Source organism: Amyelois transitella, chromosome 26 (genome assembly GCF_032362555.1).
Source record: "Amyelois transitella isolate CPQ chromosome 26, ilAmyTran1.1, whole genome shotgun sequence".
In the NCBI taxonomy this organism is placed as follows: domain Eukaryota; kingdom Metazoa; phylum Arthropoda; class Insecta; order Lepidoptera; family Pyralidae; genus Amyelois; species Amyelois transitella.
The window spans coordinates 7,342,963-7,355,762 of NC_083529.1; the positions used below are offsets into that span (position 1 = coordinate 7,342,963).

At 36.3% G+C, this 12,800-nt stretch overlaps 1 protein-coding gene across 1 annotated transcript in view; it reads left to right on the forward strand.

Annotated features, from left to right (window-relative positions):
• Nucleotides 1-351: 351 nt before the first annotated feature.
• The window catches only part of LOC106140594 (NADPH oxidase 5), a 37,027-nt gene continuing 24,578 nt past the window's right edge, over nt 352-12,800 (forward strand). Inside the window, exon 1 of the mRNA XM_060951737.1 lies at nt 352-884. Coding sequence (XP_060807720.1) covers nt 459-884 — 426 coding nt within the window. The 5' untranslated portion in view covers nt 352-458. The remainder of the gene's footprint in view (nt 885-12,800) is intronic.

Genomic DNA, 12,800 nt, shown 5'->3' on the forward strand with positions numbered 1-12,800 from the left:
AATTGCTAATGAGTACGAGTCACTTGTAGTTATTTTAATTCTAACTAGAAAACATGTAATCACAAAGCGTTGTATCTTGTTTTTTTTCTACAACTTAAAACTAATTAAACAGTCTTTACTTTATACCTCATTTGGTTAAAATGCAAAATTTATTCTCTACTTCTTATAAAAATAAAAAAAACATTTTAGCGGGCTGGATGTAGGTATGTCTTACAATTTAATCCTTAAAAATATGTCGTGAAAATAAAAAACTAATAATTATAATTATTCTAAAAAACAAATGTTTTCTTGAACAAATGTGAAGAGACTTTAATTTTAGAATCAACCGCTTGAACTTTCGATCTTAGATTATAATTTAATAACACCGATGTCAAAATATTATAATCTCGAGTGATAAATCAATGACTATGTGAAGCGCGTTGTCGAACAAACCAAGTGAAAGTGAAATTAAATTTAAAATGGCTGATCGAGAACATGAGTCTATCCTTAATGGTGGAGATTCTTCTAATAAAGCAAATGAATCTAACAACATAAAAAATGATAATTTTGAGGAAACTGCTTTAAACGATGATGCTGAGAAACATGATATACAAATGAATGGCAACGGAATCAAAATAAACTCTAAGATCAAATCGGATAAGACAGAAAATGGGACTTTAGCCAATGGGAAAAAGATAGAAGAAATGAGTCAAAATGGACAGAAGAAGCCAGACGCTAAAGATCTCCTGACAGTGCCTCATGGGGGACAGAGAAAGTCGTTCATGGAACAGGAGAGTGCGAGAGAGAGGAGACGACAGTCGCTGCTTAAGCAGTGTGCCGCTATTCTCAAGCAGAGTGAGCAGAAATTTACAAAGGAGACGCTGCATAGAGCCTTTCAAGATGAGGTGAGTGGTTACTTTACCTAAAGTTTAAGATTTACCTTCGCAGCATTTCGTTGTATAAACGTGACGCTTTTTCATTTATGATTTTTGACCATAAAGGTCGTGTCTTTAATGCACTATAATTAAATTAATTTAGATTTCTTCTTTCGACGTCAAATTAAATCTTCGTTTTTAATAACACTTGAGGAGTTTGACAAGTTAATTTTACCAATATAAGAAATTATTTTTTGCGCGTTAAGGCCAACACATCCGCTCACTGATTTATCTTTAAATTAACTTATCACACGTTTCTAAAAACCTTATTCCTTAAATTTGACTGACTTGAACTATAGGTATGTTACAAGAATTTTAATTCTAATTTGTTAAATACAAGGCTTTCGACAGCGTTATTGTTATTTGACTTTAAAATAGAATCAGTAACATAGCTTCTATTGGTAATGTCTTTAATAAATAAAACCCATTCACACAACCCAATAAGGCTTTACGAATGGCAGCTAGGATCTCTGCGTTGACACAAATAGAATAAGTCTTAATTAATGTTCTTTGATTGCATCGAGTGAATTATATAACTGCGGGTAACATGGGCTCGAATTCAGTCTGGGGACGTGCACTCTGCCAGACAAAAATGTATTTTTCCACTTTATCTAATTAAGGGATGAATGCTGTGATTATTTGTTCATATGAAGAGGATAAACGAAAATAGGTCGACTATGCAAATATAAGAAGAGAGTATGATCGGGAACGCTGGAAGAGGAAGACCGAGGCAAACCTACCTTGATCAAAACGCGGACGTCGTGCCGGAAGATCAGGCCACGAGTACCGGGAACGACGATGAGTGAGGATGAAGCGGAACAACATGCGGGATCGTGGCAAGGGGATGCATGTAGTCTCTGTCATAATACTTTGATGAACAATGTTAACAATATTAATGCAACGTTTTTTATACTAAAAATACGGGGTAAAAGAAAATACTGTTTATGCCTTATATTGAGTAAGTGAGCATTTACAGGATTAGTAGACTAATCGGCTCCATACTCTTAGAGTAGATAGTATCTATATCGTTAAATGTCTTAACATTAAATCAGAATGCTAATAAAACAGATCGTAAGCTAGTCCTAGCTGATTTATAGCTGATGATATTTCTCAATTTGGTCCAATGACTTAGAAACCACTGTATAAGTAACTAATTGCGCCGGGGACCGCTGATGCTAAATAAAATTAACGTAACGAAGCCAAATGCCAATAAATAGTTTGTGAGCCAATAACGGTTTATGTTACGCGTCCTCTCTCTATTGGGAAAGAACATGTCAAATCATTGCACTTACAATTTACATAACATCAATTGATATTAACTTTATTGAAATACCTAATAAATGTATCAGCGACATTTTTTTTTGCCTTTTTGGTAGAACCATAAATTAATTAAAGTCTAACTGTTTGTAGCTTTAAAGTGGTTGTTTAGACTTTGGTCACTTTCCCTCAGTCGCGGTATATGTATGCTAATCACAAAACATCATAAAAGCAAAACATTATATTCTCTAAATAGCTCATTCTCGAAGTATGATATTCTTATAATATGTAGATATTTTTGGGTCTGAAGTTTGGGTTATTATTTTCGGCATATCTTATATATAAAATTCTCGTGTCACAATGTTTGTCTCCATACTCCTCCGAAACGGATTCACCGATTTTAACAAAATTTTGCATGCATATTCAGTAGGTCTGAGAATCGGCTAACATCTATTTTTCATACCCCTAAGTGTTAAGGATTGTCCACACTTAACATTTTTTAAATTTTAAATTATTTATAAGGCAAAACAACGTTTGCCGGGACAGCTAGTTATATAAAAAAATATGCATTTATGTTATAAAACTAATACAAGTTAATATACCTTTTACGAGTTTAATATTCCAATACATAATAACTTTCGTTTTTAGCTGACGTTTCAACCGGGTGGCACCGGCCGCAGCCCCTGTGCCCGGGTCCATCCAGTAGGCTGAACGTTAACATTAACTTAGGCATCATCAAGCTGCAGCCGAACGTGGCTTTTCAGTTTTTCGAGACTGGTGAGTAACCAGTCAGGGGCAGTATCTGCCCCGTGAAGGTTATAATTGTGATAAGTATATTTATAAATGTTTCTCTAAAAAATACTTATACATTTATTCTTCTCAATTAGCTATTTGAATTCAAATCAACAAAACGATCTTCTCCACATAAAATTTCCATCCATTCACAGCGTCAATGTTATCAACAATAGGTAAAATAAACGCAATATTTAGCCAGCGATGATGTCACCAGCAGGTATATCGGCAGGTGAGCACGCGGGCCATCAATTTGATGGTCGCCAACGAAAGTGGACCGCAATGGTCGGGTCTGAGCAGTTAGGGAAACTGAACTGATTGTCAGCTTAACTTGTTGTGGTTTAAGCCTTTATATTTGCTTTTATCTGAGATGCCTTTTATATTTGCCACCTTAATTTACCATTTTGCGAGAGAAGCAAGTTTATGTCAGTATATTTCTAGGTGTCATAGTATGTTGTTTTTTTAGAGGCTTCGTAATTATGAGAATATAATTAGTTATTATTATAAATGTTGTAATTTTCATTTGTATTTACTTTTAAGCATGCAATAAGCTAAGATTTCATTTTTTCGTGGCTGTAAATTTTACATAGACTTAAAGACAATTAATGTTATTATTCAACACTTGATCTGAGTTTAGAAGATGTAGTTACAGGAATAGAAAAGGGTATGTTGAGATGGTTCGGTCATGTGTAGAGGATGAATGAAAACAGGTTGACTAAGCAGATATACAAGGAGAGTGTGGAGGGAAGGTCAGAATGGGAAGATCTAGACGAACGTATATTGATCAAATTAAGGACGTCCTGGTAAAGGGTCAGGTCAAAAGTACCCGAAACCGCCGAGCTTGCATGAAGAGATGAATGTGGATGAAGCGAAGGAAGTATGCAGAGATCGTGGCAAGTGGAAAGAGGTAGTCTCTGCCTACACCTCCGGGAAAGAGGTGGTGGAGGTACGTGATTTTATGTTATGTAATGTTTATGATCTGAGTTTTTTTAACATTCTTCTTAGTAATCAATCAATCTAAGTTTTAATATTTGTTGACATTAAAGATGTGATTTCGTAAATAAACACAAACTTAGAGTTCGACGATGTGTACGTTACCCGTATATTTTTGCCACATAAATCCATCAAAATCATATTATCGAAGACACAAGTTGTCAAAGCGATGACTTTGATGAACATATTGAGAGAAACGAGAAGGAAAACAACGCAACAAGAACAAAAACTAAAGAACATCTACAAGACGCACGATGCGCGCGCGGCGGTGATCGATGGCGGGCGCTCGCTGAATTTATATTGACTTAATACGACGATTGGAATTCTTATTCATTATTGGATTTGATTCTTTGTATTTAGGGAGCGATAAAGTATATAAGGTGGGGCTAGAAAGGAAAATTTAAAGTTCCTTGATCAAAAAGTAATATTCGTGCTAAGCTGATACTTCTTAATTTACCGTTTTAGTAAACTGTCAGATGATTTAGATAATAAAAGCTTCAAAGCGAACGAAACAGTTGGAGAAAAATAACTGATTGACTGACGTATCATCGTATGAGCAGGCTCAACCATATCATAGGTCTACACATTCGAAATTCTTCAAGTTCCTTGTATGGTCAATTCGTATACTAAAAGTGGATTATTCTAAATTCCCGTGGGAACGTTGATTTGCATGATTTTTTGTTTATACGTAGGCGTATTAATCAGATTACTATAAAATAAATGCAGGTGATATCATAGATACGGAGATATGCGCGTGAGTTTCATGTGTGTCCCCGGCCGAGCCACGCCCGACGGATCACGACGCGAGGATTGTGAGCGCGTGGGCACACGCGGCGCGGAAGCGGGTTGCATTATAGTAATGAAACACTTCACTGCACTGAATTTTTGTTATGATTGATTCTTTTTTTAATTAATGTTGGTCGTCAAAAACGCTCTGAAAATGATAATTTCATGACCGAAAAATATAATAATCTCAAAGATAACGAGGGCCAGCGATCCAAAAGTGCCTTAGTGCTTTTTTCCTTCAACGTTATATATACGTTCCAATCTACTCTCCCAAAAACTAGCCGGCTAGCAAAAATAACAATATCTAACAAGTTATAATTCCTAGGACTGAGACTGCTTTGAGCTGATTTTGCATTCCTAGGTCAGGCTTATTATAAAGTTATACAACTACGTAATAAAAATATGAATTGAGTTGAATTAAGACTAAGCCCGCTTCAACTTGGCAGCAGAGCGCCAGCTAACCGCTGCGTGATACCTACGGCTGAAACCTTCATCTAGTTAGCTCTCGAGCGATTGGCGTTCACATTACATTTACCGATATATTACAGCTTAATGGACAGATTTAAATGTAATTTATCATTATAATAATATCCTGGTTTAGAAGATATATTCATGTGAATTTCGACAAGACAGGTGAAAGGTATCTTAATCTTGATGCGGTTTCATACAACCTGCTTATGCTTTCATTAGATTTGGATCACTTCTGTTGAAGTAAAAGATTTACCTTATTAGATAAATATTACAGTAGGTACAGGTCAAATTAAAGTAAAACAATAAAAAAACAATTTTTTTTATTTTTTATTGTATAGGTAAACCATGAAGAAGAGTCCCACGTCAATAAAACAAACCTTTTAATCCAAATCTTAGAAAGTTCAATGTTGATAGCAATAAACAAAATGAGCTCACATCCGCTTGGCTACCGGACTGTTGGCACCGAACCGCAGCAGTCGCAATACATTGATAATGGCCAGCGCCACCTTGAGGCACATCGTAATGGCAAAACATTACAATTTTATAAAATTGTCATTCGGCAGTAAAAAATAGTTCGGTGTCGATATCTCCGGAATCGTAATATTTTCATGGCCGTTTGGTATTTTTTAATACGATACTAAACCTTCAGATAAAGTTTCGTGTATACAGGGTGACATTTAAAACAACTGCATCCTTTTAAACATAGACTATACCCATGCTTCTGAGCCGTTTGAGCCTATTTTTATTTAAATTAAACGTCATTTTTGAATGACGTATTTAGAATCGTGGATTTTGATACTTTTATTTTTTTTCGTACTTTCTGAAATATGAACCGAATTTTTTTTTAACGTTTTTAAATAGGTATCCTTAAGATGAGTCCACTTAACAGTTAAATTTATGCAGTTGAATTAAAAGTCACCTGTTTTTCAATAACATCGAATAACTTACCTAATGAACGTAACGAACGTACGAATAAACGTAATGACATTCTCGAAAAGGCTAAAAGACCCATGATCATACTAGACTTTAAATAAGGTGACGACATAAACATGCATGCAATGTGTCGAGCATCTTTACATCAAAAAATATATAAGAGGAGTGTGTAACAGACAGGTGGAGCGGAAGGCCTATATTGATCAAATCGGAGACGTCCTGGCAAAAGGTCAGGTCAATAGTACCCTAAATCGACGAGCTTGCATGAAGAATTATGAATGTGATCGTGGCAAGAAGCGAAGCAGCGTGATTTATATAATGTGTACCTATGTAAGCACTAGACATATATCCAAATATTTTTATATATTTTTCTCCAAGACGTTCAACAAAACAGCTTGATTAGTTAGATTCAGTCGCACACAGCATTGCCACAGATACCTGTCTTATTTATGCCTGTAACCGACAGACACGCCTTTAATCTTATCGCTCCAGTTCGAACAATGCCTGTCCTAGACTTATTGTAGTAATTGCCTGCATGCTCGTATCATACACATACTATTACATTACAAATAAATTATTGTACAAATGTGAAGTGTGAAATCAAGACTTTGTTTGTTATGCTTCAGTGGTTAAATCGTTGGACAGATTTTGATGAAATATAGTATGAATACCGACTTTTTATTTTAGGTTAAACGCAAGTTATTTGACGAAATTTGAAAAAAGAATGTTAGTATACCTCTTAGAAAACCAGCCTTATTTAATCAATTGCCTTTCAAAAAGGTTCCCACAGTCACGCTAGTTCAATATCTGTATTATTTATATTTGTTATTCGCAGCTGGAATGATATATGGCGGTTCATGTTCAATGCGCGAGCCCTTAATAAGCCAGCATTAAACTTATACGTTAGCCTTCAAGATACAAACTGGCACAGATTGTGAGAGAATAAAGTCTATTCATTTGTTTATTTCTATGAAGTGTTAGCGATGCACACTAAACACATCAACGAGGATTATACGAGGAACTTCATTGTATTCTATTTGTAGTTACACATTAAATAAAAGATTTGATCTTTATTTGTAAGAATAAGCAGATTTTAATAAATTGTGGCACTTTATTAGGTGAATCAAAAAATATCTCAGGTAAAAGTCTAGTAATAATATTTTAACGGCCTATCTCTTAATAGCTATAAGAAAAAAAGAGTTTGTTATTCTCATAAATCGTAATATTGATTGCTTATTACTTGAATGAAAAAACAGAGATAAAAACTATAATACACTATTAGTGTATATTTTTGTAATGGTTTGTGGCGCGTGCGCCGGAAGTGTCGCTGTCAGAGATATCATAACTCGAGTACAGTCTACGACATAAACATTCACGTGTTTATCTCGCAAATCGAGTATGTCTATATGGAGTAAAGTAGAAGTAAAAACGTATTTCTGTATCCCGTAGGGCAGACAGAGCTGATAGCCAAAGTCCACATTTCGCTGGATTAGCCATCCAGCGAAATGTGGACCAGTATTACCCTGGCTGTAAACAGCGGCACATGCTCCTGGTTGTATTGAATTAGGCAGAAAAGAAATGGCTAGTGGCAGGAATGTAACTGCTGCGCCACGTTAACTAACAAGGGTTTACTTATATATTTCTGTATGTTCCCATTTGCACCCTCAACTGCAACTTTTCGAGGCTCTGAGGCTATTAATTTCTCTTCACGTAGCTTTATCTAAATTACCTGACCTTTGCGTGTGATCTATGGCTATAAACACCGAGCATAGACAATGGAATTGAAACAATAGCGATCTGTGAGCTATCGCCCGCTCGTAATGATCCCGTATGACAGCATAATGGACGATGAGATTTGTGGGGCGGGTCGATAGCAGTCAATTATTGTTTCTCTGATTACGAGTTGGCACGAACTTATTACTTCTTTTGTATTAAGTTTTAAGAAAGATCTTGCATGATGATCTTTTTAAACGTAATCCCAATGTAACTATAACTTGGAAATTACTTACATAAATTAAAACAAAGTTTATTTCAACCCCATTTCGAACGACTAACCATAAAATACTTATTAAGTAATATACTTAATAATTTATTCATTTACTTTAAATAAATGATTGCTTTATGCACGTGAAATGAGCAACAGGTGGACTTAATGCCACAATTATAGGTAAATATAATACATATGTCATGAGTGTATTGGACTTATTATATTATGAGCCATTAGATCAAATTGTTTCTTAACCCTTATCTCTACTCACCGTCAGACACTCTCAAATCCATAAAGATTCCATCTAAAAATGTCAATGACAAGACATAATACGGCAAAATGTGCTTGTATATTCAAATCCAATCCTTACACGGAACACTATTTATCTGCTTGTACCCTGCAAAAACTTAGGGCTATTAAGCATCTGGTTCCATCTCCATAAACACAGGAGCAGGCAGCGACGGGGCACAAAACATGTAATGGCAGCATTTCTATCTGCTGCGGGGATAATTGTCACCATTCAGATGCCTCAGTTGCATACCGCGGATAACGGAAACAGGCAGATATGGTAACTGGAAATACGTCACGCCGTTACCATATTACCGTCTTGGATAAATATAAGTTGAACATTTTTATAGCTTAATATTACATTGTAAACATTTTTTTTACATAACATAAAAGCATATCATATTATAACGTCAATAATCTTGTAACGACTAAAAGGCCACGTTCAGCTGGTTGGCTTACTGATAGAAATTAGATTTAAATAGTGACAGGTTTGTAGCACATCGTCTAGAAGAAGAATCCTAAGTATATAAGCCTATCCCGAAGTAGCCTTTTACGACAGCCATGAGAAAGATATGTTGGGGTCGTATTCTTTTTTCTATTGGTGCCGGCAACCACATGGCACAAACATAATAAAAATGCTATATTGGATATATTCTATAACATATAAACTGGAACAAAAAAACGTGTAAAAACAGTAGGTGCTTGCATTTTTCATGCAAAATTTTGTTCATTATTTATTGTAACAGATTGGGAATAAGTTAATCTTCTTGTTTCTTTAATCTTGTGCAACACTAATGTTCTGTATTATGTCTGCTAAAGAACTTTGCAACACTATTCAAAGATGGACGCCAATTACGCTCCATATACAAAAGCGGAGGCTTTGCGTTGCTCTGAACGTCGGTAATGAGTTTCCGACAGGCGGGCGACCGGCGCGCGACAAAAAAGTGGCGAGGTGTGTGTCGGAGCAGACGCGCGACGTGGCCGGAATCCGGCGGAGCGGTGAATGACGTGCTTCGACGCTTGTTTTTACACTATTCTGTTATTCAAGAGGTACCTCTCTAGCATTTGTTGCTCTTTCTAATATAAGTATTTCACTTGGAACAGACCTCAGCATCTTTGAGGTATCAAAAAGTATGGTATAGCTAAGCCAAACCAAAAGGATAGTACTAGAGAGAGAATCTAGAAGTTAAAAGGTTTCAATTTCTTTAACAGTATTGAAATCATTAAATCACACTCTTTCCTTTTATTGATACCTGTATACAATGTATTTTCCGATTCTGAACTTCCTTACTCTGTGCCACAACTGTTTTGCATTCCAAAGCAGGCATTATCTTGGCGACCGTTCCCGTACTTACATTCGCGTCCAGCAATTTTGTCCTTATTGAGTTGTCTCTGAGAAATCCTCAATATTTTATACGACAAAAAGTCCCCGTTCGTTACAGGAATGCCTGTTGCTCCCGGCTGCCATATTTGGGCTTTTCTTGGAAACGCTTATACTTTTTGTTACAAGAAAAACATAAAGTAAGATGCTTCAAGAAGTATAAGATTTATAATGTTGTTCATGAAGTAATTGAACAAGCAGTTGTTATAGCATTCAGCGTTATAATGAAGGTTAATCAAAGTGGAACTTTGAATTACCTGATCAAAACAGAAAAAGAATTTCAATTAAAAACATAGGACATAAGGTATAAGGTGCATAGTCTTAAATTAATTTTAAAAGAAAGTTAACAAGTTTAAAAAAAAGACTTGAGACGCCTAAAATAAAAACAAAACTTGCATTAAAAGCGTATAGCATAATGAATGCGGATATAGTAGAAGGTATGCCGGGATCGGGAAAGAGACTAAAATTACACTTCCAGGAGACAGGCGTGATTTTATATGTGTATGTAGAACACACAATATACCTAACTTTCGCATCAATAAGTTGGGATGTAGTTGTATAGCATTCCTTTGTAAACAAAATACGGCACGTTTTCTTGGGATTGTCTTACACTAACTACACACGGTCATTCATGTGGACTGGCCGCGAGCGTGTGAATTCCTATAATTACCACTAACAAGCGTTTTGATTGGCTCATTGACTGATTTACGAGCTAAATATATGTTCCAAAGAAAACTGAAATGTTGAAAATGGGGTTTTAACCTGTTCGTAGCAAAGGAGTATTGAAATACAGTAAGAGTAATTTTACTTTATATTATTTCTCGTGGCGTTGGTACCGACTGCATCTTTACCTCTTTGCAGGAGAACCCAGGGTTATACATGAAGCTCCCCTCCTCCTTACCTCCGCAACCTTTAAAGGGGACAGACAGACAGATATTGGGTCACGGTCATACATTTAATGTGCAGCTTTCCTTACGATATCCGATGCTTTAATCACCCCATGAGACTACCTATATCTTTTTTCTGTGCATATCCGTGACAATAAGTGACATGAGCTGCCTCTAACCACTTACTCGTACCGGCGGGGAGTGCCGACCTTAAAACGTCAAGCGGTGACGACTGCCCTAGTTTCAGCTATTGCCAGCCTCTGATTGGCCGACCTTTCCATCTTCTCGACCAATGGCAGCCGGCTACAGGCGCCTACAGCTGTGTGGGCACGTCTACCTTGTTATTGCTAAACTAATTAATCCACAGATAAGCGATAGACAGCACCCTGACAGACATACGGCACATGCGGCGTATTGATATGCTCGAGTGTGCGTTCATAAAAGCGTAAGGTCACTCGTTATCCGCTTACTGTGTAAATGGTCACTACTGAAACTAGATTATAAGTTTTATTTTAAACCATCTAAATAAATACACATGATTTTTACATAGAACGCTTTTCCCCCAATTTTTTTGCCTGAATGTGCAGGTTTTCTCGCGGTGCTTTCCTTGACCGTAAACACATCGGTTAGCATTTATACAAAAGTACATAACTCGGAAAAGAGTCATTCGTAGGCCGACTTGGTTTGAGCGCGTGCTTTTGCTAAAGCCTGCCTTTTCACATGCAAAAATAGGTGAGTGTTATCCAAATGGTTATTGTAGCTACATATATGAACGGTGACGTCATCACATAAATACATTGACATTGACTGTGGTCCCCAGCAAGGCTGTGAGTCTGTCCTCCGCCAGATCGTGACTCGTCTCCGAAACTAACGCTGTAATTGAGCCTTCAATGCTACGTGATTACGATTCGCAAGTTGCAAAACTTATGATAAAGCATCAAATAAAAACCAAAGACGCCGTTCAAGAAAAACAAAACAAACTTGATCCTCTCTCCTCGCCCGCCTCGCCGAGCAGCTTTTGTTATGATGTCATTTCTTTAATTCCTAGAACCAGATATTAGCTGTTTTCTAGATCTTAGATTTATAAAGCTCATCAGCAAATGCTCATCAGGTTGAATAACTTGTAAAGGCATCATTCCTATATTTTATGATAGTTTAGTTCGACCATCATGGTTTGTGGTTGCTCTGATCTAATAGCTATATTAAAAGTTGCATTCGTATCCGTCTAGTAGTTTCAGAGATTAGCGTGTTTATCACAAACAGAAAAACAAAAGAGTTCAGAGTATTTTTTCAAATTCTTACTCGACTGATGTTTCTTCATATTCAATGTACCTACCTACAGAAATATCTTTTTCTACTGTTTTATTAGGTTTATGTTTTGATTCCGTATAAATATTTATTTTTTTGTTTAATGGTTCAACGGAATAATCTTAAAAGTAACAAATGAAGAATGATTGAAAAGAAAATGAATTAAGCTCTCAATTGAGGTCATTGCCATTCCGTGATACCTACAACGCTAATAATGGCTTTATATTGGCAGCATAACGTATAGAGAGATTATTTTTTTCCTAGAGGCCGCCCACGACATCATCCGCGATAAATGTATTTATTTCCAATTAGGAACCTATCCGCGGGAACACCGGGAAGAAAAGTAGCCTATGTGTTATTCTGGGTCTTATATATTTTATGGTAATCGGTTCAGCAGTATTTGCGTGAAAGAGTAAAAAATATACGTACTCACAAACTTTCGCATTCATAATATTAGTTTGATAGTTTTAATATGTAAGGGACTTCAAAGCAAAATCTATCGAAAAAACTTGTGTATTTTTGGTTTCTGCCGCCAAGAGTAACATTTTAATGATATAATGTATTGATTTAAACCGTTTGTCTGTCTACCCCGCATGGGATGTAGACGTGATTTTATTCATGTATTTGATTTTACAAAAAAATAAAAAAGTATTCTTGTTTATAGTTGTTGTAAAATATATAAAGTAGAATTTCCTTATAAAGCCCCGTAGAGGCAGCCATAAAACCAGGAGCGGGGTCCCAGCTCCGCCGGCCGCGAGCTCCTGTGGGGCCATTTGTCACGTCTGGTGCCGGCTGAGAGCGTT